This window comes from Balaenoptera acutorostrata, chromosome X, assembly GCF_949987535.1.
Source record: "Balaenoptera acutorostrata chromosome X, mBalAcu1.1, whole genome shotgun sequence".
Taxonomy (NCBI): domain Eukaryota; kingdom Metazoa; phylum Chordata; class Mammalia; order Artiodactyla; family Balaenopteridae; genus Balaenoptera; species Balaenoptera acutorostrata.
In genome coordinates, this window is record NC_080085.1 from 132446609 (window position 1) to 132473002 (window position 26394).

General features: G+C 50.6%; 2 protein-coding genes across 2 annotated transcripts; both read right to left on the minus strand.

Moving 5' to 3' along the window:
• Positions 1-9148: 9148 nt before the first annotated feature.
• Positions 9149-14447, minus strand: LOC103017655 (sodium- and chloride-dependent creatine transporter 1). Its single transcript, XM_007198721.3, has 10 exons — positions 14280-14447; positions 13148-13282; positions 12953-13056; positions 12740-12864; positions 11990-12102; positions 11718-11855; positions 11536-11638; positions 11345-11445; positions 11083-11253; positions 9149-10679 (listed from the first exon to the last, which is right to left on the minus strand). The coding sequence occupies exons 1-10, from the start codon at positions 14430-14432 to the stop codon at positions 10539-10541; spliced, it is 1284 nt and encodes a 427-aa protein (XP_007198783.3). The 5' UTR covers positions 14433-14447; the 3' UTR covers positions 9149-10538.
• A 9961-nt stretch (positions 14448-24408) lies between these two features.
• LOC102997335 (olfactory receptor 3A3-like) lies at positions 24409-25875 on the minus strand. Its single transcript, XM_057537724.1, has 2 exons — positions 25860-25875; positions 24409-25301 (listed from the first exon to the last, which is right to left on the minus strand). Exons 1-2 carry the CDS (start codon positions 25873-25875, stop codon positions 24409-24411), a joined length of 909 nt encoding a protein of 302 aa, XP_057393707.1.
• Between the last annotated feature and the right edge of the window lie 519 nt (positions 25876-26394).

Sequence of the window (26394 nt, forward strand, 5' to 3'; positions counted from 1 at the left end):
AGCCCCTCTGGGGTCACGATTAGAGGCAGAAACGACTAGAATGATTCAAGGGGAATTGTGTGTAATTCTAAGTACCCAGAGGGCTCTTGGGGGTCCTGTTTCCGGTTGCAGAGTGTGGCAAAATGCTGCGGGGCAGGCCTTGTCCCACTGCCGCCTGCAGGCCAGCACCGAGCTAGCCCTCCGAGGCTTTGGCCCAGGCAGGGGTATCCTCCAAAGGACGGCGGTGGAAAGGAGGTTTTTCTGAGCAAGCCTGTGGGCCGTGGAGGTGAACAAAAGGAAGGCCCAGAGTGGCTGCAGGGGTAAGGCTGGCTTTATGAATGTAGGCGAGGCGTCGTTGGGGTCCTGGCTTTACGAGGATGCAGAGCACGGTGCAGGTTGGACATTGGGCTACACCTAGACCAGGACCGGGGAGATGAAAGTATTAGACAGAAGCCTGGGTCAGCTGAGTAGTAGCTTTCTCAAGCTTCCATAACCCTTAGTCCCCACTTCGTTCAACGAAGCTACTTTGATGACTCAGATTTTGCAGATTAAAAATGGAATTCCCGATGGCCCTGATTAAGTCCCCTTGTAGACTCTCAACTTTGGGGGTTGGGGGGCTTAAAAGCTCACCAATCTTGGGCTCTACTGCCCACTGTGCACTCCTCTGTAGCAAGGCCTGATGGCTTGACTCAAACCCAAGCAAACCTGTGCATTTTCTGCCTGTAAAATCAGCCTGAGGCCCATTCACGTACTGGTGACGGCACAGTGGGCCCGCAATTTCAGCAGATCGGAGTTAAACAACATTGTCAAGATCTAGACTGTATTTTTTTTGGCAAGGAAAACCTGAGTAATTGAGTTTGGGCTTGGGTTCAGCTGTGTGACCTAGGGAAGGGCCTCCGCTCGGTGGGGTGGACCACAGGGACGGCCTCCTTCCCCACCTCTCCTCTAGGGCTTCCGTAAATGACAGAACGTAGCAGCTCCTGTAAGGACACTCCCTTCCTTCCAGCCATCAGGCAGTGCTTCCGAGGGCTCGCTCCCCGTGGTCCGGACAGGCGGGAAATCCAGCGGCCGGGCTGCGGGAAGCTGTGCCGCCGGGTCCAGGCCACTCGGCGCTGCCGCTGCTTCCCTGAACATGGGCTGTTCCTCCTGCTCGGGCTTCTCCCCGGTTTTCCGCTTTACGCGCTGATCTGTGCCTCCCAGGTAACGAAACCAGATCTCTTCTCCAGGGCTGTTCCAGGGACGCGAGAAAAGAGCAGGAAGGGTGCACGAGCCGTACTCACACGGGGCCGCTGCTCCGCGCTCCACTTGGGGCTATGCTTTGGACCATGGCGTGTGGTAAGAAACAAATAGAAACCACTGCAACGCCGAAGTAATGAAAGACTGATTAAAGTCTCAGTTATTTTAATTATGTTTTATTTACTTTTGTTTATAGATTTTATCTGTTATCATGTGTTTGTTGTATTATTTAATTATACTTAATTACATTATAGTGCATCCATACTGTAGAATGCCGCAGTTAAAAGATTGAAGTATGATTCCCTTTGTGATAAAGCAGAAACTAACACATCATTGTAAAGCAATTATACTCCAATAAAGATGTCAAAAAAAAAAAAGATTGAAGTAAACAAGTTATGTGCTGACTGAAAACCTCTCCCGGGCACATTATTAGGTGAAAACACTAAGGGCAGTAAGTTTGTGTAATATGATCCCATTTCAGCTTTTTTAATGTGTGACTGTGGTGAATGTTTATATATATATACACATGTGAGTGTGGAAATATGTGTATATATGTGTGCAGGTGTGTGTTAATGTATGCGTGCAGGTGGGTACTGTGTCCATACACGTGTGCACATGTGTATGTGTGCGTTCATGTGATCATATTTGTGCTTGCGTGTGTAAGGTGTGTGCATGCTTGTTTCTGTGTACACGTGTGGGAGTGTGTATGTGTGTGTACGTCCATACGTGTGAGGGTGTGCGTGTGCGTGAGGTGTGTGTGTTTGTACGCCCTGGACAAAGCAGGGAAGGAAGTGAGCCTCCCGGCGGAGAGTGATTCTCTCTGGGAGAGCAGGGTGAGAAAGTCACACTGACTTTCCTTTCTCACTTTTTAACCGTTTGGATCATGTGTGGCTTTTACTTTCATTTTTGTGTTTTCAGTATTTTCAAGGTTTAGGGCCCAAATGAAACAAAGCAATCCCCACATGTCCGCAGCCCTGTCATGGGAAAAAAGAGTGGAAGTGATCAGCTGTGGCCAAGCCAGAGCTGAGGGTCTGAGTCCAAGGAAGAGAAATGAGAACCCGGAAAGGATGGCCTCACTCAGACCGCTGGCAGAGCAGGGCACTTAGTGTGATTTCCGGGCGGAGCTGGTGGCGGGGCTGGGAGCAGGGAAGGTGTCATCCGGGGAAGACTTCGTGACCATCGGCTCTGCGGTAACGAGTGGGCAAACGGCCCTCCAGGGACCCGTGCTGCTCAGAGACTCTAGGTGCCCATTAGGTCAGTAAAAACCCAAAGAATAGCCAGTGTAACATGCAAGGGGCTGGAAAACTGGAAGCACAAACTTCATCTGGGCCAAGCAAAACCATCAGCAGAATGGGTTTTCAGGTTTCAGTGAACACACTTCGAGTCTCAGTGGCCCCGGTCCAAATGGTACCTAAGTGAGCTCCTGTCCTTGAGGTGACAACTCCATTTCCACGAGGCCCTGAACTCCTGTTGAGTCTTGATGTGTTAGATCTCTAGACTCTTTAGCAATCTTCTCCTCTCGTCTGCTGTGAGAAAGGGATGCACAGGAAGAAATCGAAGCCTAAACACAAGGCTTCCTACTTGTATCTTTGGTCCTACCGGGGAAGAGAGAAGCAAGCGTGTCCCCCAAAGTCTGGGAAGGTGCCAACTATGTCCTAGTTCTGTCCTGTTTCCTCCCACCCTGGACGATCATGACCTCAGCATCCCCAATACGTCAAAGGTTCCCTGCTTTCACTTAATCATTAACTCAAGCATATGTGTTGGGTACCTACTCAATGTCTGACTCTGTCCTAACTGCAGAGGATGCAGAAACGAGCAACAGACTTTTAGTCAACAAATCTTCATCAATAATACTAATATGTGCCAGCCACTGTTTGAGAGCCTAAATAAGAAATCATTCTTGCCATCATGGAGCCCACAGGCTTTTGGGGGAGCCAGAGAGAGAATCCGACTGACTCAGCCCAGGGCTCAGAAGAGGTGTCTAGAGCGGGGTGACACGTAAGCCGACTCAGTGGAGCTGAAACAGGGGAGGCTGCAGGAATCCTAGGAGTTTGGTGGGAAGGGGCAGTGGCAAGGGAGGGACAACATAGCCAATGCACAAAGTCAAAGTGTCTTTAAGATCAACTCGCCGGACCTTCCATCCCATGGGCATTCTCCACGGTGTCAATGACCCCGCAGGCCCAGTCTCTCTTTAAACCTAAGTAACACCACACTCAGCCCCCAACCCCTACCCTGAGGCAGCTCTTCAAAACGTAGTCAGAAGGAGGACTTTCGTTAGGGTCTGTTAAAGACAACTTCACTCATCTCGGTTCGTTTCTGTAATAACTCAACAGGTGAACTAAAGTGACGTCACCATCAGAGCGAGCACTCTGTCACTTTCACTGAACAGAAGGCAGAATTCAAAAAGCTCATAGAATGAGGACAGTGGGCATCTGTGGAAAGGGCTCCAGGGTCTCCCATGACTTAGAGAATTGCTAGAAAGGTGCCTTTTCCGGCCCAGGATTTGCGCTCTCCCTCACCCTCACCACACTGATATCCTTCTTACCCTTTGGTCAGTCTCATGAGATCAATCATTTCTTTTTTTAAAAAAAATTAATTAATTAATTAATTAATTAATTTATGGCTGTGTTGGGTCTTCGTTTCTGTGCGAGGGCTTTCTCTAGTTGCGGCGAGCAGGGGCCACTCTTCATCGCGGTGTGCGGGCCTCTCACTATCACGGCCTCTCTTGTTGCGGAGCACAGGCTCTAGACGCGCAGGCTCAGTAGTTGTGGCTCACGGGCCCAGTTGCTCCGCGGCATGTGGGATCTTCCCAGACCAGGTCTCGAACCCGTGTCCCCTGTATTGGCAGGCAGATTCTCAACCACTGTGCCACCAGGGAAGCCCGATCAGTCATTTCTTTTGTGGCATCCCCGCTGTGCTGCTCCTGGACACACGCGGGCCAGTGAGGCCGCAGCCTTCCCTGTCTGCCTGCTCATCCTGTTGTTTCCATTCCTACTGATCCTGCTCTCCTACGGGTCCATTATCACTGCCATCCTCAGAATCCACTTGGCTGCGGGCAGGAGCAAGGTCTTCTCCATCTGTGCTGGGCACCTGCTGGTGTCCCTTCTGCACTACGGCTGTGCAGTATTCATCTACATTCACCCCAAGTCGTGCTATGCCCCAGAACAGGACAAAATTGTGTCCTTAATCTACACCAATGTCACTCCCATGCTCTACCCTATGATCTATAGTCTGAGGAACAAGTAAGGCAAGGGGGCTCTCAAGAGAATCCTGGAGAGCCACGACCAGATGAGGCTGGTGGTCCAATGCAAGGGGAGGGGGAAGAGGGGGTCCACGTGCAAGAGCCCAGTCGGTCATCTCAGTGCAGCCCTCGCAACTCCAAGCCTCCTCCTGAAGGCTGTGCTGTGGTTCTGCGGGCGCCTGGACCTCACCGCCCCCTTTCCTGCCGTCACAGGTGGAACAAACCCTAACGCTTTCTGAGATGGAGCAGCTCTGGGGTGTCAGTGAATGTTTCACTGCCCCTTCGTGAATGATGACACCCGGCATCTGGAGCACCGTCAGACACTTCTCCGGCCAAAGAGCTAGAAGCACAAGAAGCTAGCTCCCAAGCCCAAATGAGGTAAAGGCGAGGGTGGAAAGGCAGAGCCAGCCCAGGAACCGTAACCCGCTCCACCCTCCTCCTGCGCACCATCCGCACTGACGCACTTCCCGACCTACCCCGCTTCCAGCCTCTGGGCCAGCTGGCTCCTCCTCATCCTGCGATGGGTTAAAGGACCGCTCACTCCTGGCGGCCTTGGGGAGTGCCCGTGTGCTCACTCATTACCTAGGGCTGAAGTGGTTTGCTCTCTCCCTGACTGGCCTAGAGGCTCCTTGAAGGCAAGAACTGTGATTAACCTGTCACCCCGGCACCAGGTACATAACAGGTGTTCAATAAGCACTCACTGGACGCTGATCCCCCGTGAGCTCTGGCATAGGAACAGCTTCAGACTCTGGTTGCTAATGGAATGAAAGCCTTCAATATCCTGCTGAGCCTCTGTGATTCAGGGACTCAGGTCCAGCATTATGATCTCAAGAAAGTGTTTGCTGACCCCACTTCCACCCCACAGGCTGTGCGAAGTGCCATGGATCCCTGCATCATAGCACTTAGCAGCAAATAATTCTTGAATGAATGAATGAGCACCTTGTGGGTACCAGGCACTGCACATAGCACTAGGGATACAACAAAGCATAAGACACAAAAGAGCTCACAAATTAGGCTGGGGAGTTAAGCACCTTATTTAAAAGACTAAAATAAAACAAATTATTTTAAAAATATACAATGGTTACGAGCTATTCTTTCATAGGAAGGAGTGGTTCACCCACCACCAAGCCTAGGAACACCCACATGCTGTTTAAAAGGGTCAGAAAGGAAAGGGTCTGGGTCCTTGATGACCCTTCATTGGAAAACTCAACCACCACCATGATCACCTCCCTCTAGCCTTCATATTCAGTCAACAATACACTTCCTCATAGTTTAAACCCCCAAAACCTTCCTCACCAAACCCCAACCTTGCCTACTCTCCTCAATTCATGGCTCCTACCACCTCCCTCATCATTCCTAGATGATGACCCCATCTCCTGCCACAAAGGGGCCCTCAGAGCCACCAGAGGGGCACCCCTCAATGGGAGTGGCAGATCTTGGAGGACAGGAACCATGTGGGTAATTTTTCCTTGTGTCCACCCCTACCTGCTCTTTGGCCTGTGCCCTCAGACCTAGGAAAGGTTGGAGCCTGGAGGGGCAGGAGGGGGTGCCATTATGAAGTCCTTGCAGGGAACCCAAATGGCGACTCCAGGTTTATCAAAGTGAAGGTGGGGTGATCACTAGCTTCAGTGTATGTGGAGAGAGAACTGACGTGAAAGTCAGAGAGACAGCAACCAAAAAACCAATAGCTGCTTGTTGCCAACGACATCCCGTTGCAACCCTACGTGGGCCCTGTGCTTCAGGGCCATGTGATACCCTTATGAAAGGGGTGCAGGGCACCCCTTTATTTGGACAAGCTTAGAGGGGTGCCTCTTCTTTTATCTCTTCAAAAAATATTATTTTCACTACTCTCACCCTAAATCCTTCCTTATTTTCAAAATAAACTAGTGAAATGTTGACAAGTGTTGAAGCTGGGTGAAAGGTAGGTGGATTTTTAAAAATACTATCCTCTCTCCTTGTGTGTACATGTGAAATGTCCATAATAAAGACGTTAGAAAAGTCAAGGTACTGACTGGTCTCCCACCCTCGCCATTTATCTAAACTTTGCTCTTCCTTTAAGGCACAGCTCAGATGCCTCTTAGTCCCCGACCCCTTTTTAACGACCGCCTCGGTCGAGTTCGCACTTAAGGCGAGGGAACGTTGCTGACAGGAGAACAGCCTCGGGTTCCCGTCCACCACGGCCTTGCTGTGTGTGCACAGCACCAACCCACGTGTTCCTGTGCACGTGTGCACCCACACACGTGTGCACACACAAACGTGCGCACACACAAGGCCCTGGGTGGGCAGGGGTGCAGAGACAGGGTGTTCCATCACTCCCAGGCAGTGGGGTGGGAGTCTGGTGGCACAGGGGGCCCCAGGGAGGAGGGAGACCCTCTCCTGGGTGCTGTGGGACAGGACGTGGGTCTGTGCGGTTGGAGGGTGATCCTAGGTGACATGACGATAACCCACTGACCTGCCCAGGGAGGAGGGGTTCCCAGGGAGCAGGGGCACAGCAATCTGTCAGGTAAGAGATGATGCCACCCTGGTCTAAGGTGGCCTAGCGAGAGTGGCTTGGGATATTTAGGGGGATCGATCAGATGGAGGACAGAATAGAGGGCAGGAGGCTATGGAGAGGCCTGTCATCAGGACAGTAAAGGAGGAAGAGGGAAGCACTGGCAAGTGGGGGAAGCAGAGTGAGGGCGTGGGGGCCGGTTGGTGCAGGTCCTACAAGACATCTGGGTTTAGGTGGCTGTACTGACTTGAAGCTCAGGAATTCAAGAAAGACACTGAGTATCTGGCAAAGAGATCCTTGTTGATTTAACCATCGACTTCCTTGAATTTATATGCCTGGGCCCTGTCACCTCTTAGCTTTAGTCATTACAGATTATGCTTAATATGTTTTAAATATATTTCCTCTATTCCAAACAAGTCTTCTCTGATTCAGAAATGCATAGGCCTTGACCGGTAACGCAGCCAGAAGTGCTTGGGCCAGGACTGGCGCCCCGGGGAGGAGGGGCTGTGACGTGCTGAGCACCTGCTGACTCTGTAGCCGCGTGCCTGTGTGTGGTTTTTGTGTCTACGGACACACGTGCATATACACATGCGTACTTGGAAGGGGTAGAAGAGCAAAACATTTCCTCGTGTGATACTGATGAAACGCTGCTAAAGCAAACTCTCAGTTGTCCTCTGGAGGAATAACTTTCCAGGTAGAGTGAGCATCATGTGTGGAACTGAGAAAGGGTTGCTTTTTGGAAGCAGCTCAAAGTCACAAAGGCAGGCAGGGCTGTGCCGCACCGGCCCCATGGTGGTTAGCTGGGGCCCCAAGGCTCAGGGACCTCAGGGATATCATTACGGTCTTCCTAATTGCATCAAGAAAAGGTGCCAATTAGCAGCACTTTCGAAGGGAAGCTCGGCCCCCAGTGAATTAAACAGGATAAGTAAAACTTTGGCAAAGTAGTTTACTGGGGAACTAATTAAAAGTTTTTCTAAACAACATCTCAGTAAGTTTTTGAATTTTTTTTGGCTTTCAAATGTAACCCACGCTGTCAAAAATAGAGAAAATATAGGCAACTTTGGAAAAGAAAAATCAATCATCTCACTACTAAAGATAAGCACGATGAAAACGTTGGTATATTTCAGGATGCAATGAGCTCATTTCTGTTTACTGCTGAGCACAGCGACTGGAACATCGAAATCACCCAGTAAATGTGACTGGTTATTATTATACCATTGTTAGTAAGCTTGGCTAATGCTTTTCCCATGCAAGAATCAAAGTTCACCTAAATGTTCTTCTAGTATTTTCATTTTGATTTTATTGTGTGTATAACACATAAATACCTTCTCGTCACAAATAATTCATATAATATAGAAATATGTAGCATAAATGTGGATGTGTTGCTTCACAAAATCCCCACCCCCACCCCAAGGCTTCACTGAAACGTGTAACAATGGCTGAATACGTCCGTGCTCATTTACCCGCTCCTAGCTCATTTCAGTCAGTCATCGGTCACTCACTTGCACCTCAGAACCGTCCCTCCAAAGGAGAAGAGAGTGAGGCATTTATCCAGAGACTCCTGGCTGCATCAGCACAGAACCGTGTCCAGGGCTGTGACCTCCCCTGTACCTCCAGGCCTACCCTGTGCACCCGGCAGAGTGAAGTCAGAGGGCGAGAGGGAGCGCAGGGCTCAGAGGCTCTGCGTGACCTGAGGTGGGACAGTGTCTATGGAACTACAAAGGCGCAGGAAGGAGCTCGTTAGCAGGTCAAAGCAGGGGTCTTCGTTTGTCACCCTGTCAGGCCTGGATTTTCCCTTTGATGGCATCTCAGCGTGACCCAGTCACGCCAAGCCTGGAGGTCCTCCCGGGCAACACTCTTCATCCTCCACATCCAGTCCTTCCTGAAATAGGTGACTCTGACCTGCTAACGGCTCTTGCCTTTGTTTTCTCTCGAATCCCTTCACCCACCTTCCCGGCTCGCTCGGCGTGCCCCTCTTTAGCACACCGTTATCCTTGCTCCCCAAGTATGTCAGCTCCGTGGGGAAAAGGCTTCCTGCCGCCTTCCTTCCCTGCTCCGTTCCAAGTTCCCAGAACAGTGCCGGGTGCAGAGACCCTCAGGGCGAATACTTGCCCAAGGAAGCTGCTCGAGGTGGGGAGGCCTCCACCCGCAACCCCGGCACCTGACAAACAGAGGGGGAGCAGGAGGCAGCTTTGGAAAATGACATGTTTTTATTGCTATGTTTGCAGCGGCTTTTGAGCACAGTAAGGGTGTCCCCGCTGGACCGCCGCCCTCACCCGCCCCCCACCCCTCCAGCCCACGTCAGGGTGTGAGGGAAGCCTTTCTAGGGCCCCCTCGGCTGTCTCGGGATCGGACGTGACACAGACGTGGGTTAAGTGAAGCTGCTACGCGGAGGACTTGAGACGTGGAAAGCGCGTCAGCCTTAAGCTCGCAGGTGGGAGCCGCGCGCAGGATCCCTGGGGCGGGGGACGGAGGCCCACCTCAGATCCCTGCCGCGGGGGCGCCCGGCCCAGGGCGCAGGGTGTGGGCCAGCCTGAGCATGCCGGGTGGGCGGCCCCAGGTCCGGATCCCCCTGCAGAGCCCTGCGTCGGCTCACCCTGCCGACCTGTGGGCAGAGCGGGGAGTGTGCGGACACCCACTGAGGTCCCCGCCATGCACTTTTCCACCCCAGTCTGGGGCCAGGGACTACACGTGCATACCCACACGACAGACTCACACACTCGACAGCTTGAAGCTTCTGTTTTGCCTATGAAAATGAGATCTATAAATTCACACTCCTTGGCTGGGGCAGAGGTGTAAGAGGGGCTGAAAGGGATGGGGCGCGGCAAGGAGAGGGACGTTGGGGTGTTTCTCTTAGAAATATACAAGCAGAAATCTCAAGTTTTTATAAAATGTGCAAAATACAAGCCTCATTTGCCCACAGGCACGATTTACACCTGGTATTCACCTTGGCTGAGAAATAGAGATCTATGTCTATACCCTATGAACTCACGCACACATGCACTCAAGCTCACACAACTGATATTGGTGGCAATTGGCTCAGGAACTGAAGGTTCCCTTGCTGGCTGGCTCTCTAAGCTTCTAGAGTAGGGATGGGGAGAGGGGTCTAGCCCAGCTGAAATATTCATTCGCCTTGGTTCTGCTGCCCCTCCCTCACCTGCCCCCTCCGCTCTCCAGTCCCCCTGTTTCCCGAGCTGCCACTGCTGCCCCTGGGGTGAGGGGCCACCCAAGGGTGTGCTGGGCAGAGCCTGGAGAGAGGCAGGCAGGGCCTGGTGGGGTCAGGTGAGACGTGACTGTAGCGGGCACTGGAGGGCGGGTGGCAGGGCCTGGGAAGAAGCAGCGTGTGCACCAGCTTGGTTAAGGGGGGTGGGGGAGGCATCTATTTTTGGTGGGTTGTGATATTTTTGGCATTTTATTAAAAATGGAAAAAGTTATTTTAGTTATAAGCACTCTGGTGCTTCCTCCCCTCCCCCCCCCCGGCAGACCCCGTAGGTGGCAGGGAAAGGCAAGCCCCCTGGGGGGGTGGGGGGCTAGAGCAGGGGCTGCTATGGCTATGAGAGGGTGAGCTGGTGATGTGAGCCGGGGCACCTGTCACATGACGCTCTCCACCACCACCACCTTGCTGCTCTCAGACACTGGGGTCAGGGTGGTCAGGCCCCTGACATCCGAGTCCTGAGCTCTGTACTCCAAGTGGTGGAGACCCCATACGGGCTGTGTCAGGTGCTGCCAGCGCTGCGGGAGAGAGGGACACGTTGAGTCCCTGGGGAGGGGCACCTGCTTGTCCCTGGCCTCTCTCCACTTCCCGCCGCCTGCCACCAACTTGCGGCCCGGGGCCGCGCCCCTCCTGACCAGGCCCCGCTCCCTACGCTAGGGAAATAGGGTTCAGTGGAGGGCTGGGTGGCTGCTAGAATGGAGGCTAGGGACAGGCCTCTCCTCCGCCGCCACCACCCGAGCGAGGCCCTGGAGGGCCAACTCTCCTCCCGTACACCCCCCTCCGAGCTGGCCCAGAGGCTCCGGGCACAACGGGTCTGTCCCGGCGGGTGGGTGGGAGAAGGGGCAGGGCGCTCTGGAGGTCATGTCCACACCCAACGGGAGGGAGGGATGGTGTGCGGGAGACGGGGCGCAGGGAACTGACCTCAGCCACGGTCCCCTTGGCCTTGAGGAGGCAGCCCAGGAGGTGGAGGGGCACACACAGCATGGAGGAGAGCGCGAAGCCCCAGCCCACGGCCTCGCCCCACCATGGGTACACGTAGGTGTTGTTGTAGACCAGCGGCTTGTAGTACACCGTGTTGAAGATGAAGATGCCCTGCGGGCGAGAAGCCTCGCGCGCTCAGCCGGCAGCCACCGCTGCAGGCCCTTGGAGTCCCTCGCCCTGCCCAGCCTCTCCCGGCCCTTACCATGCACACCAGCGGGGTGAAGAAAGACCAGCACCATTTCATCCAGGGGCAAGGTCGGTACCCGATCATGCAGGCCACGTCGTCCATGAAGCGGTCGGCTCCTGGGGTAACGTGAGGCCGGAGGGCCGGAGCTAGAGACGCGGCCCCCCGACCGCGCCGCACCCCCGGCTTGCCTGTTGGCCCAGACCTACCGTACACCCAGGCGATCACCACGCACTCCCAGAAGGCCTGCCAGAGCAGGGTGGTGCCGCTGGCTGAGTAGTAGTCAAACAGCTGGAAGACATACATCCCGCCCTGGGGATGGGGCCAGGTCAGGGAAGGTGGCAGCCGGCAGCCTGAGGCCAGGGGCCTCCCTCACCCTGCCCCCACTCACATCGGTCACCATGGAGAGGTCAATGACAAAGCAGAGGGCGCAGCAGAGGGCCACGGAGATCTCTCTTTGGAAACGGAAGTAGTAGGAGGCCGGGAGGAGGTCCAGCAGGCCGGTGATGAAGCCTTCCACACCTACAAACTGTGGCCGGGCAACTCAGGCCGTGCCCCTCCCCCCCCACCTGCCATCTCCCGTCGCCCAGGGTGCCCTCTGCGCACCAGCCCCCGCCCCCCCCACCTCCCAGCCCCCTCTATTCTGCCCCCCCTTTTGCAAACCTGGCTGTCGAGGCCGAGCAGCAGCAGCATGAAGAAGAACAGGGCAGCCCAGAGCGGGGCCACAGGCATCAGCGTGACGGCCCGGGGATAGGCGATGAAAGCCAGGCCAGGCCCTGAGGGGGAAGGGGCGGGGTGTGGACACCTGGAGCCCCCCACCCACATCCTGTCCCCCTCCACCCTGCACCACAGTACCAGCGTAATGGACGATGCCAGGGCACCCTGTGGCCAAGGGCCTTTCCACTTGTGTCAGGACACTGCCGGACCACTCGAGCCCTCGTGTGTGTGTGTGTGTGTGTGTGTGTGTGTGCGCGCGCGCGCGCACGCGCATGCCATACCAGGGGCTGGAAGGTTCCCGCGAGCCCTTGGTAGACCTCTACCCATAAGAGTGGCGTGCTGGCTCAGCCTTCTGGACCTGGGTTCCAGCAGCTACTGTGACCACAGATCACCACTGACCCAGAAAAGGCCGACCTTTCCCTCTACAACACTCAGGCAAGCGTGAGGACATACCCCGAGGCCCCTGGCTACAGATGGATGGGGGCTCGGGGCTCCACGTGGCCTGGCCTGAGACGGCTGAGCAGCTGTGCCTCGCAGCTGCTCAGCCAGGCCTCCTGGCCCAGGGTGATGTGACAAATGGAGTTTGAATTGCTCTCATGTCTCAGAACATCGCTCTGTGTGCGTTCGTGTACGCGGCACGTTACGACAGCAGCTGCCGCTGCTCCGGAGGCCGGGCTGGGGCCTGGGGGTCTTTACCTGATTCCGCCACCTTGGAGATATGCACGCCCTGCTCTGTGGCCATGAAGCCCAGGATGGAGAAGACCACGAAGCCAGCAAAGAAGCTGGTCCCGCTGTTGATGAGTGCGAGGATGATGGCATCCCTGGGGGCAGAGGGGACCGTGTGGGCTGGTGAGACTGCCTGCTGCCCACGGGCAGGCAGGGCAGGGGTGGCAGGGCTGTAGTGCCTACTTGTAGCAGTTGTTGTTGAAGCGATTGTAGCTGCCCAGGGCCGTGAGGGCCCCCAGGCCAATGGCGTAAGAAAAGAAAATCTGGGTCCCGGCATCTATCCATACCTGGAGGTGAGCGAGGGGAGAGCAGGTGTGAGGAGCCCTGCTAGGCTGGCCTGCTCCCGCACCGTGTCCCCCCACCCGACCTCTGCCTCACCTGAGGGGACGCCAGCTTCGACCAGTCAGGCTTGAGATAGTAGATGATGCCGTCCAAGGCTCCAGGCAGCAGCACCCCACGCACCAGCAGCACGACAAGGACCACGTAGGGGAATGTAGCGGTGAAATACACGACCTGGGGGGCGGGGGTGCTCAGAGGGGTCCTGCGGCACCCACCACCCCCTCAGGCGCCCTCAGCCTGCGCAGGGCTGCCAGGAAGGCCACGGTGCCCCCCCCCCCGCTGGCCGGTGTGCTCAGTGGTGAGGAGGGAGGCCACCCGGCGGCACCCACTTCTACTCATCAGAGCCACGACTCCTCCCAAAGGAAGCTGGGTGCTTGGCTGGGGCACCAGCAGCCCCACGGCAAGCACAGGTCAGCTGCAGAGGGAGGGAGAGGCAGGGCCCTCCCCTGGCAGGGAGTGAGGCCGCAGCCCGCGGGTAGGTCCCACGCCTCCCGACTCCAGGTCCTCGTCTGCAGAGAGGTGGGGGTCCTTGGTGCCGGGGATTAGAACTCAGCCAGCCAGAGACAGAGGCAAGATCAAGATGACAGCAAAGGCCTCTGCCTCCCACCCAAGCTGGGCCAAGCGGCTGCTCTGCGGACCCTGCTGGAATGGTCCCGCCCTCCAGAGCCCCGGCCGTGTCCCGCAAACGTCGGCATGCTGTCTTATTGTGTGTCTGTTCGCACAGTTGTCCCCGCAACCTGACAGGGAGCCCCTGAGGGAGGGATGTGTCCAGGCTCCCCGCTGGGTCCCCCAGGGCAGACAGGCAGGTGAGAGAGACAGGCGGAGACCAGGTCTACCCAGACGGTCAAAAACTGACTCAGAGCCAGAACCGAGAGAAACTGGAAGGGAGGGAAGGCGAGCCAGGGAGGCCCCCGACCCCAGGGAAGGGGCTAGACGCTGCCGGGGCCTCTCCGCCTCCACTCGGGAGGGAAGGCTGCCGGGCCTGGAGGTGCAGGGCGGAGAGGACTCTCCAGCCAAGGGGTGGGGATCACGTGGCCCGGACTGAAGTCCCTGCCCCTCCTCGGGCTCTGGCCCTGGTCCAGTCTCCTCCCGTTGCAGCAGTGGTCGCTGGCAGACACCCACACCCCCCCAGGCAGTGCTGCCCCCAGCCCTGCCGTCACCCCGGCTGTACCTTTCCTGTTGACTTGACCCCCTTCCAGACACAGAAGTAGACCAGCACCCAGCAGGCCAGCAGACACAGGGTCACCTCCCAGTTGAGGGCCCCCGGAACCTCCAGCCCCCCGGAGAGCCTCAAGACTTTGTTCCTGGGGGAGGGAAAGCCCATTGAGGGCTGTGCCAGCAAAGGGCCAGGAGACTGGGGGTGGCCCTGGGGTGGCGCCCCCCCGCCGCCCCCGCCGCCGCAGCCCTTGAGTCCAGCCGGTCTCCCCCATGCACCTGGCCGGCCCGGGCCAAGCCTGCAGCCTGGAGTCGCTGCAGTCTGTGTCCCCGGAGCCTTGGAGCCGCTGGCGGCCCGGCCCCACGCCGTCCCCAGCGGGCCCAGCAGCAGTCCCCCGCTTCCCTCCCCAGGCGGGCAGGCACCGCCCGCTCCGCATCCCTGGCCTCATCCCCCCAGGGCCGGGCCCCGACACACGCACGCGTGCACATGCACGCACACGCACACACACGCGTGCACACGCACACACATGCAGACTTGAGCTACGTGTGGGAGACCAGAGGGCTGGCCGGGCCTGGCCCAGAGGCGCCCGACTTCCTTCCAGAAGTTGATGACAGGGACCTGCGCTCAGCAAGCTGGTCACACGTGAGGGTGGCCCGGCTGGAACCAGCACAGACTTAGAGGTGCACGGGGATCGCCTACTGTTTGCCGGTTTGCTGGGAAGCAGTCACGTGCCCAGAGGCCTCGCAAGCGTGACATCTGGGGAATGGCGGCGGGGCCTGTTTGCGCAGGCTCTCTGGGCGCCCCAGTAACGTCACCCGCTGAGGGGCGGAGCTTCCTGTGGGGGCCTCGTTCCTTAAGAAGCTCGTGCTGGGCGTGGAGGGCAGAAGCGAAGTCTGAGGCAGGATGGAGGCCGCAGGCCAAGGCGGTGGCCACGGTGGCAGCTGCGTGGCGGGAGGTGGTGAAGGCGCAGGCGGCCCAGATGCCCCCAGAGGTGTCGCAGAACAGGGTGGAGGTCCACAGGACGTACAGCTGATGGGTGCTCGTGGGCCGAGCGGAGATGCTTTGCCCCCGGGGGTTCAGACGCATGTTGCTGTGGCCTCGTGCCCGCGCCGGCCGAGGGCCCGGTGGCCACCCCGCGCCGCACCCAGGTAGACATGTCGTGCTGAGACCGGGTGGAGACGTCGCGCCGGGACCGGGTGGACATGCCGCGCTGGGACCGGCTGGACCCGCCGCGCCGGGACCAGGTGGAGACGACGTGCTGGGACCAGGTGGGCACGCCGCCTCAGGGCTGGGTGGGTTTGTCGGGCCCATGGGCAGAGGACCCGGAAGCCAACTCTTCCAGTTGTATCCTGTTTGAGGAGAGGCCGGGGGACGCACCTTCGGAAGGCAGTGGAAGGGGGAGAAGGGGGTCAGCCCGGGGACGTGAAGGGGTGGGGGAGGGGCACCAAGACCGTTGGAGGCGCTGGCCTGGGGGGAGGGGCGGCGGGGGCCGGTGGGGGCCGGGAGAGGTGGTGGGGGGAGGCGGCCTGAGGGACCCAAAGGGAGGGGAGCAGACCTGGAGGGGCCGAGACAAGTGAGAGCGGCACAGGCCAGGTCGGGAGACGGGTCCTTGACTGCACCGCCGCCGGCTCCTTCCCGGTGCCCCTCCGGTGGCCCGTGGAGGCAGAGAGGGCCTGCCGGCCCCCGGCGCCACCTGCCCAGCCCCACCGAGGGGCGGTGTGGAAGGAGCTCGCAGCGTGCGGCAGCACCCTAGCCGTGTTAGTTCTCTGAGGGGCCCCGGTGGGGGGCGGTGGCAGGTGGCCGGGCTCGTTCTGAGCGTGAATTGGAGACCCCCAGAGGCGAGGTGTGAGGACGCAGATGGGCGCGCCGCGCGAGCCGGCACCCGCTGAGGGGGCAGAGCATTAGGCACACAGTTACCACATTTAACTTGATTTCCTTTTAGATCAGTGAGTGCTGAAGACCCTGGTCGACTCCGAATTTCCGTCACCTCCTGTCTCAACCAGCCTTCCCTGTTGGTTCGGACCATGCAGCGCTTTGTGCCCCACGTTTTCACTAAGCCTGGGCCAGGAAACGGGGCGTAGGACTAACCTAGCGTCTCTTCCTAGGCGGGGCGTCCCTCCCCAGGGCGTTGTTTCCTACACTAGTTGCCACTTTATTATGGGGCCCTGATTGTTGGCTTGTATTGGTCTTGGGCACTCTTGGCCCTGTTGTTTCCCTGTTGCTGGAGAAGGAGGATGCTGAAATGTTTGTTATGGCCGAAAATAAAACTGAACTACTATTCCGTGTCTGAGTATGTTTTCAGGTATTGCGCCTCCGCGGTTTCTTCCTTTGTCCTTGGTTTCAAGGGAAGGTTCTGGGCTTCAGGTATTCTAGTAGTACAAGGTAATTGAAGACAGTTTAGAAAATGGAAGAAAATTAAAATGCATTATGTCCTGTCACTCAGCGTTAACTACTATCAGTATTTTTTGGAATATTTTTACTTTTATACTTGCATTTATATTTAACAATAATATAATGTAATTTTTGCAAGTTCATGGTCAATTTTTTTCCCGAATTATCTTCATTTAACATATGAGCTTCTTTTCTTTCTAAAATGTCTTCAAAAACATGTACTGGGTTGCATAAAAGAAGTATTATAAGTGTTAAACATTTAATACGTTTCCATTTTTCCCTATCATAAGTAACGAGTCAGTGGAATTTTTCTGTGTAAGTCTTTGCCTGACTGGTTATATCCTCAACGTAGATTCCAAAGGGTAGAATTACTGAGGTAAAAATGTACTTTTCTATTGATTTTTGAAGGCTGTTGGTATACAGTACATGGTTGCTGCTCAGAAAGTGTGCCCTCCCACCAGAATTCTAGTTTGCCCACCACCTTGTACCAGTAGGTCTGATTCCTGCCGAAATAAAAAGCTTAGTTTGCAGGAGAAGATCAAACAACCCAGAAACACTAGAACTGGAACTTTGTGGCCTACTGACCTTGTTTCAGACCAGTGAAGAAAAGTTTTGGAACAATTAGTTAAGTCTTTGGGGGAGGAGTTAGCCCCCTCTAATGTATAGTGTTTCCTGCAACCTCGCTAAATTCGCTTATAGTTTTAGTAGTTCTTCTGTGAATTACATCATATTTTCTACATACATGATCAGGTGGTCTGCAGATAAGATAGTTTTACTTTTTCCTTTCCAATTGGGATGCCTATTTGTGATTGATTTCTCTCCTAATGGGATTGGATTTTCCTTCTGCTTTTCATGCCTGGTGATTTTATACTGGATGCCAGACATGGTGAAATTTTACCTTGGATGCTGGATATTTGTGTTCCCAAACATATTCTTGAGCTTTTTTCTGGGACTCTGTTAAGTTACTTGGAAACAACTTAATCCTTTCAAGTCTTCCTTTTGGTGAGAACAGGGCAGGTTTTAGTGTAGGAATAATTTAACTAATTAACAACCTCCAATTTTTGTTAGAAACAAAGACTTTTATACTTTATCAGTTTGAGTGTTAGTAAATCTATAGGGACATTTATTTGGCATTTTATATTGAAGTTTAAGCTATTTTTACCCTTTGGCCCACCTTTGGGAATCTATCATAGATAAACTCTTGCATATGCAAACAAAATTCTGGCAAAATTAACCAGAATGTTAATTATAGCATTGAGTAAAAAAACTTCAACTGAGTAAAGATTCAGTAAATTACAGTAAGCCCATCCTAGTGGAAAACCGTGTGGCAGTTAGAGAAAGAGCAAGGTAGATAGCTGGGTACTAAGAAAGAGATTAAAACAAGTTGAGAATCTCTGCGTGGTACGGTATGTTCTCTGTATGGTATGTGCTGTTCTCACAGTGTGCTGCCACCATGTGAATGTGTGGGGATATGCATAGTGACTACCTAGAGTGAGCCACCTCCACTGCCAGGAATGCTCATCTCTAGACATTAGCATTAGGGAAAGAAACTTCCACCTTGTAAATTTCACACGTATGTATTGTTTAAATATTTTCATCACGTATGTATTACTTCTGACATAAGTATTTTTATTTTGGGAAAATAAAAATACTGTTCTATTAGATTAAGCAATAATCCTTCCTAGTCTTGTTCCTTTAAAACATTGGAAATGGATTTTGAATTTGATGAAAAGTCTGCACCACTGTAGAGGACATCTATGGGTTTTGTCACCCAGCATCCGCTTCCCTTCTCTTGGTACTGGTATCGTCATGTCACGCTAGAAAATCTCCCCTTTCCTTTTCTCTCGGTCATTATGGTTCTGATAGAGTTGACGTCACCTCTGATTCCAGGGGTGGGCATGTGGCTCAGGCCTGGCCAATTGGAGCACTGCTTTCCTCCGGCCGTGGTGATCCCATCCAACCAGTGACACTTTTGGGGCTGCAGGAGGGAAGACTGGTAATGGACAGAGGGGAAGCTAGAGCAAGAAGAAGACACATCTCAGAGAACCAAATCCTGGATCCAGCCATGCCTGAAGACAGAAACTACCTCTGTACATTTCAGTTACACAGACCCAGAAATTCTCCCTTTGGCTTAAGCCAATGTGGATACTTTTGATTGTTTCTGTTCTACTTTTTTTCACTTGCAATAGCAAAGTCTTGACTATTAATGAATTGAGGGATCATAATTTTATGTATTTAACTACTGTGGTCTGAGGACTTGGCCCTCCTTTATTACTTCAAGGGAGAAATAGGCCTCTTTTCTTGTTAAGGGATTAGCTCCTTGCTGATCAACTCATACTGTGGTAGAAAAGGAGACAAATGAGTCAAAGGAGGGGAGGGACTGCAAGGGGCAGCTGGAGGAAAGGGACAAGGAGAAGGACCATCCTTTTCCAGACAGAGCACCCAAAATTGGCCCAGAAGTGGGCCATATAGTGGATATGGAGAAGCCTGTGCCTTCCACATTATTATTATTATTTTTTTAAATGCATGAGGTTTGTCATTTTTACTTATTTATTTATTTATTTTTGGCTGTGTTGGGTCTTCGTTTCTGTGCAAGGGCTTTCTCTAGTTGTGGCAAGTGGAGGCCACTCCTCATCGCAGTGCGCAGGCCTCCCACTATCGCGGCCTCTCCTGTTGCAGAGCACAGGCTCCAGATGTGCAGGCTCAGTAGTTGTGGCTCACGGGCCCAGACGCTCCACGGCATGTGGGACCCTCCCAGACCAGGGCTCGAACTCGTGTCCCCTGCACTGGCAGGCAGATTCTCAACCACTGCGCCACCAGGGAAGCCCTCCACATTATTTTTAATAGCTGTATAATATTCCACAGAATGTGTATACCATAGTTATTTTAACCAATCTCTTGTACATAGGCCTTTAGGCTATTTATAATTTTTCAGTATCATAAACCATGCTGAAATTAATACCCTGGTACATTTGTCTTTGTGTAACACATTACGTACAATAGGATTTTAGCAGGAGGGTTGTTGGGTCAAAGAGTAATCTCTTTTTAAAGTGTTTGATATGTATTACCAAGTTGCCCTCCAAAAAGTTTGCATCAATTTAACTCCAACCAATTGTGTATGAAAGTGTCCATTTTCTTACTTCCTACCCTGTATTTGTCAGCTTAGCCTGCCATAATAAAATAATAATAAAATACCACAGACTAGTTGGCTTAAACAGCAGAAATTTATTTTCCCATAGTTCTGGAGACTTGAAGTCCAAGATCAAGGTGCCAGCAGGTTGGTTTCTGGTGAGGCCTCCTCCTTGAGTTATAGACAGACACCTTCTCGCTGTGTCCTCACATGTCCTTTGTGTGTGTGTGTGTGTAGGGAGAGAAAGAGAGAGCTCTTTGGTGTCTTGTTCCTCTTCTTATAAGGACACCAGTCCTATTGGATTAGGTACCCACACTTATGACCTGATAAATATAACCTTAAGTACCTCTTTAAAGTCCCTATCGCCAAATACTGTCACATTAGAGAATAGGATTTCAACATATGAATTAAGGGGGGATCCAATTCAGCCCATAATGCACACCAAGCAGGACATTTTCAATCTTTTAAATCTTTGCCCATATAGTAACCAAAATCATATCTCAATATTGTTTCACTTTCTTTTGATTTCTAAAATGGTTTAACAACTTTCATATGACACCTGGCCAGTGGTAACTCCTCTTCTGAGAACTGTCTTTTCATATCCTTTTTTTCTATTTTTTAATTGTAATAGTCATATTTTACTTGAGTGGTGAGTGCTCTTTATATGTTAAAGATATCAAATCTTTGCTATAATTTGAAAATACTTTCCTTCCTCATTGCTTCATTTTAACTTTGGTCATAGTTCTTTTCTATATAGAAGGTTTTTAAAAACTTTTAAAATGTATTTAAGTGATCGATCTTTTCATTATGATTTCTGTAGTTTATGTCCAATAGAAAGACTTACCCACTGTAAAACTGTAAAATTTGTCACTCATAACATCTTCTAGTACTTCAAAATTTTAATCCACTAGGAATTTATTTGGGTGCAAAAAATGATATTGATCTAATTTTGTTTTGCCCCCAAAGATTAGTCAGGTGTTGGAACGTTATTTATTGAATAATCTGTATTTCTCCATTGAGTTGAAATGTCATCGTCACCAAATTTTAACCCCCATCTTTGTTTATTCTTGCAATTTGTTCTTCCAGCTAATTTGGGTTGAGTGATCTGGGATGGCCTCTCTGAAGAAGTGACCTGAAGGATTCAGTACAGAAAATTGGGATTCGGGAGGGAGAAGAAAGAGACAGAGAAAGACAGACAGACATTTGATTGGTTCAGCTTAAGTTGCCTTCCCAAGAATGCAGGGAGAAACGTGAGGACAAGAAGGGGATGAGAGAGAGGAGATTAAAGCAACAATGGATTAGAGGACTGTTGAGTTGGGGATACTTGAACATTTGAGTTTTTCTATTTTTTACTATTATAAATAATGTTGCTGTGAATATTTTGTTTAAAAGGGTTGCATACACACATGTGTAAATATACACAGTCCTAATTTTAGTGATGAGAGAGTTTTCAGGTTGAGTTCATAATTTTGCAAGAACTATGCATTCCCGCATGACATATTTATCCAGGTCTCTGTAATTATAGCATATTACCTGGTTAGGGAATGAGGGAACATTACTCTACCATGTAGTAGAGTGAAGGATATGTGGAGAAAGGCCAAGATATGTGTCTGCAAAATTGATGTGCAAAATAAAAAACAAGTTCCATATTCTCACAGGAAGGTAGGGTTTATCAGCCAGGATGCCAGCAGTTGTGTCTAAGGGACCAAGCCAGAGATGTGACTGGAGAGAAAATGTAAAATTAAGAGTCAGAAGTCAGAGTAAAACCGAAATTGAAAGAGTACATAAAGAACAATGGTGAAATTACTTGGATTACACAAGTCAGAAGAAAGCTGGTCTAGATTTTACTTTTTACAGAAAAATTAATTTCCAAAAGAATTAAACTTGAAATGGGAAAAAATGAAAGCATACAATTAAGTAGAAAATATGAAACCGTAAAAATGAAAGGAGAAAACATTGATGAAGACATTTATGCATGATACAAAACCCCAAAGCCATGCATGAATAAATATGAATCAATGTCTGAACACAAAGAAATGTGAAACGCATTTATGGCAGAAAACACCATGAAAGCATCAAATTGGGAATCAATTGGGATAATTCTTTATAAATCAGATAGTAAAAAAAGCAGGATACAAAGTGCAGAAGGCAAAAAAATAAAATAAAATCAATGTCTAATTACACAAAAATGTTAAACTCTGTTATGGAACAAAACACCATAAATAAGATGAAAAGACAAACAAGTTAGGAAAAAATCAGTGATACAAATAGTAAACTAAAGAAAATATCTTTAAAATGTAAAAAAAAAAACCAAAAAACTCTTAGAAATCAGTACATAAAAGACAAACAATCCAATAGGGAATTGTACAAATGACAAGAACATGGCATTCATGGAATAATAATTATAAACAGCCAAATTGGTATTTGATATGATCTTATTTATGTAAAAAAAATATTGTAAATGCAGGTTAGCATATCCTAGGAAAAAATCTAGAAGAATACACATAAAACTGCTCATAGTGGTTAGTGCAGAGACATTATGAGAAAAAAATTTTTAAAATATATTTATTATTTATTTATTTTTGGCTGCGTTTGGTCTTCATTGCTGTGCATTGCGCGAGCAGGGGCCACTCTTCGTTGTGGTGCACAGGCTTATTGCGGTGGCTTCTCTTGTTGCAGAGCATGGGCTCTAGGCACGCGGGCTCAGTAGTTGTGGCACACGGGCTCAGTAGTTGTGGCTCACGGGCTTCAGCAGTTGTGGCACACGGGCTTAGTTGCTCCGCGGCATGTGGAATCTTCCCAGACCAGGGCTCGAAGCCGTGTCCCCTGCATTGGCAGGCAGACTCTCAACCATTGTGCCACCAGGGAAGCCCCCTATGAGAAATTTTAACTTTCTAATAATGCACCTTTATGTAAAGCATAAATGATTTTATTTCATTAAAATCTTTTTTAACCATTTAAAAAATTGAAGTATAGTTCGTTTACAGTGTTGTGTTAGTTTCAGGTGTATAGCAAAGTGATTCCATTACACACACACATTGCTATATATATATATATATATATATATATATATATATATATATATATTCTTTTCCACTATAGGTTATTATAAGATATTGAATATAGTTCCCTGTACTATACAGTAGGTCCTTGTTTATCTACTTTATATATAGTAGTGTGTACAAGTTAATCCCAAACTCCTAATTTATCTCTCCCCCTCTCCCTCTGCTATCCTCTTTGGTAACCATAAGTTTGTCTTTTATGGCTGTGAGTCCATTTCTGTTTTGTAAATAAGTTCATTTATATCATTTTTTTAAAGACTCCACATACAACTGATATCATATGATATTTGTCTTTCTCTGTGTTACGTCACTTAGTATGCTAATCTGTAGGTCCATCCATGTTGCTGCAAATGGCATTATTTCATTTTTTTATGGCTGAGTAATATTCCATTGTATATATTACCACATCTTCTTTATCTGTCAATGGACAGTTAGGTCGTTTCCATGTCTTGGCTACTGTGAACAGTGCTGCTCTGAACATACGGGTGCATGTATCTTTTTGAATCATAGTTTTGCCTGGATATATGCCCAGGAGTGGGATTGCTGGATCATATGGTAGTTCGATTTTTAGTTTTTTAAGGAACCTCCATACGTTCTCCATAGTGGCTGCACCAATTTACATTCCCACCAACAGTGTAGGAGGGTTCCTTTTTCTCCACACCCTCTCCAGCATTTATTATTTGTAGACTTTTTTTTTTTTTTGGCTGCGTTGGGTCTCCATTGCTGTGCGTGGGCTTTCTCTAGTTGCGGTGAGTGGGGGCTACTCTTCGCTGCAGTGCATGGGCTTCTCATTGAGGTGGCTTCTCTTGTTGTGGAGCACAGGCTCTAGGCGCACAGGCTTCAGTAGTTGTGGCACGCGGGCTCAGTAGTTGTGGTTCGCGGGCTTGGTTGCTCTGTGGCATGTGGGATCTTTCCGGACCAGTGATTGAACCCGTGTCCCCTGCATTGGCAGGCAGAGTCTCAACCACTGCGCCACTGGGGAAGTCCCTATTATTTGTAGACTTTTTAATGATGGCCATTCTGACCGGTGTGAGGTGATACCTCATTGTAGTTTTGATTTGCATTTCTCTAGTAATTAGCGATATTGAGCATCTTTTCATGTGCCTGTTGGTCATCTGCATGTCTTCTTTGGAGAAATGTCTACCTAAATGATTTTATAATAAGCATATATTGTAGTTGAAAAAAATAAAAAATCTCTAAGTGTCCAGAACTGTAAATACACAGTGATTCCAGTTTTGTTTCCCTGCTTTAAATACACATGCACATACATTTGTAGTTCAAAAAGAAACCTGAAGGAAACCATGAAAATGTTCACAGTGGTTCTCTGTAGGTGGTGAGATTGTGAAGGGTATTTTTTTTGTCATTTTATGAGCTTCTGTAACTGCACAACTTATCCAGTGACAGTGTTTTATTTCTATAAATACAAAAAACAATGTTTTAGAATTAAAAAATGCAACAGAAATATTTGATCTTTGCTAGAATGGAGGAAAACCTGGCACACAAAATAGGATTCACCAAATGGACCATCTACACTAAATTTCAGACTCCTATGTAGTTGGATTCACTCCCAAAGCATCAGGTATGTGCCAGCTGCACTGGAGGAGTGTGGCCTTGTTTCGCATATGCCGTAGACGATGGGGTTGAGCATGGGAGCGAGGACCACATACAGCACAGAAAGAACCCGGTCTCTCAAGCCAGAGTGTGCAGAGCTGGGAAGGATGCAGCGGAGGACTGAAGTGATGTAGAAAATACAGACCATGGTGATGTGAGCGCCATGGGTAGAAAAGGCTTTTCTTCGGCCCTCAGCAGAGTGAATCCTGAAAACCGCAGCGACAACATGTATATAGGAGATCACAACCAGGGCACAGGGTGCAAGAGCCACCAGAAAACTGAAGAAGAACAGGGCAAGTTCATTGGCCCACGTGGTGGAGCAAGAGAGTTTGAGCAGTGGAGGGAGGTCACAAAAGTAGTGGGTGATAAGGCAGGGTCCACAGAACTTGAGTAGAGCTGCAAGGATGGTGTGGGTGAGTGCATTGGTCAAAGCAAGCAGGCAGGAGATTGAAGGCAGTCCTGTCTGGGTCCTTTGGCCCATGAGGACTAGGTAGTGCAGTGGCTGGCAGATGGCTGCGTAGTGGTCATAGGCCATGGCTGTGAGCAGGAAGCACTCCCAGGGAGCCAGGAAGTGGAGAAAGAATATCCAGGTAAGACAAGCATGACAGGGCATGACCCACACTGGTGCCAGCAGATGTGCTAGAATCTGAGGCACCGTGTTGGACATATAGGCAGTATCCAGCAGCGAGAGGTTGGCCAGGAAGAAATACATGGGGGTGTGGAGTCGGAAGTTCCCAGCCACAGCCACTATGTAGACCAGCAGAAAGATGGCGAAGAGCAAATGCCTCAACTCCTCAGTGTCCCATTCCCCAGCTGCATGAAACCACGCACAGAAACTTGCACCTGTAGAGTCCAACTCAGAGTCAGATGAGGGTTTAAGTTTGGAGTTTCAATTTACAAAAGGGAGTGGTGGTGAGGGACAGAGAAAAAGAAGGCAGGTTTCAGGCTTAAGGGAATAAAACTCAGAATTGGAAGAATGAAATTAAGCTCAGGAGACCAGTGGTAAAGTAGAGGCCAGGAGAATGGAAACCCCATCAGCCCTCACACCAGGAGGAGGTGCACAGACCTTGAAGTCACAGTGTATGCACATCCTATGAGAATATCAAAGTCAGTCCCTCAGAAACTTCTACCTGAATAAGTGGCCCTGTATCTTGTAATTACCTGAAATTGCCCCATCACCAACCCAACAGAACCCCTACTCAGGATCAGTGATGAGGTCAAGATCAGGTCCCTCCTTCTCTTGCGCTGAACCTTTCAGTGCCTCCCATCTCACTCAGAGTCAAAGCCAAAGTCCTCCTCATGGGCTAGCAGGCCCTCTGTGATATGCCCTCTCCTTTCCTCTCTGATCATCAGACAAGAGTTTCGTCAGCATCTTGTCCCATGTCACATCTTCAGACCTACCTACAGCAGCAAACATCCTTACCTATTTCCTGCCTTGGCAGAAGAGGGCTCTGCCCTTCTATCCAAGGCTAACTTCTCCAGCTGCTCTTCATCTCAGTACTTGGCAATCCTTTTACATGTGAGTGTACTAAATGCCGCTAAATTGTTTACTTTAAAAGGGTTTATTTTATGGTATGTCAATTTTGCCACAATAAAGAAGAAAGCAAATTAAAGACTTTTTTCAGACATATAAAAGCTGAATTATTGTCAGCAGAAAACCTGCACTACAAGAAATGTTAAAGACAGTTCTCCTCAAGGAAGGATGACACCAGATGGAAATTTGGATCTACATGAATAAATGACGAGTTCCAGAAATGGAAAATATGTAGGTAAATATAAATTTTTCTCATTTTAATATCTCTTTCAATCATAGCAAACCGTTTAAGCAAAAATATTAACAGCATAGTGTGCGGTTTATAACCAATGTAGAAATAAAATGTATGACAACAATAGTACAAAGGACATGAGTGGGTAATTGGAAGTATATTGTTGTAAT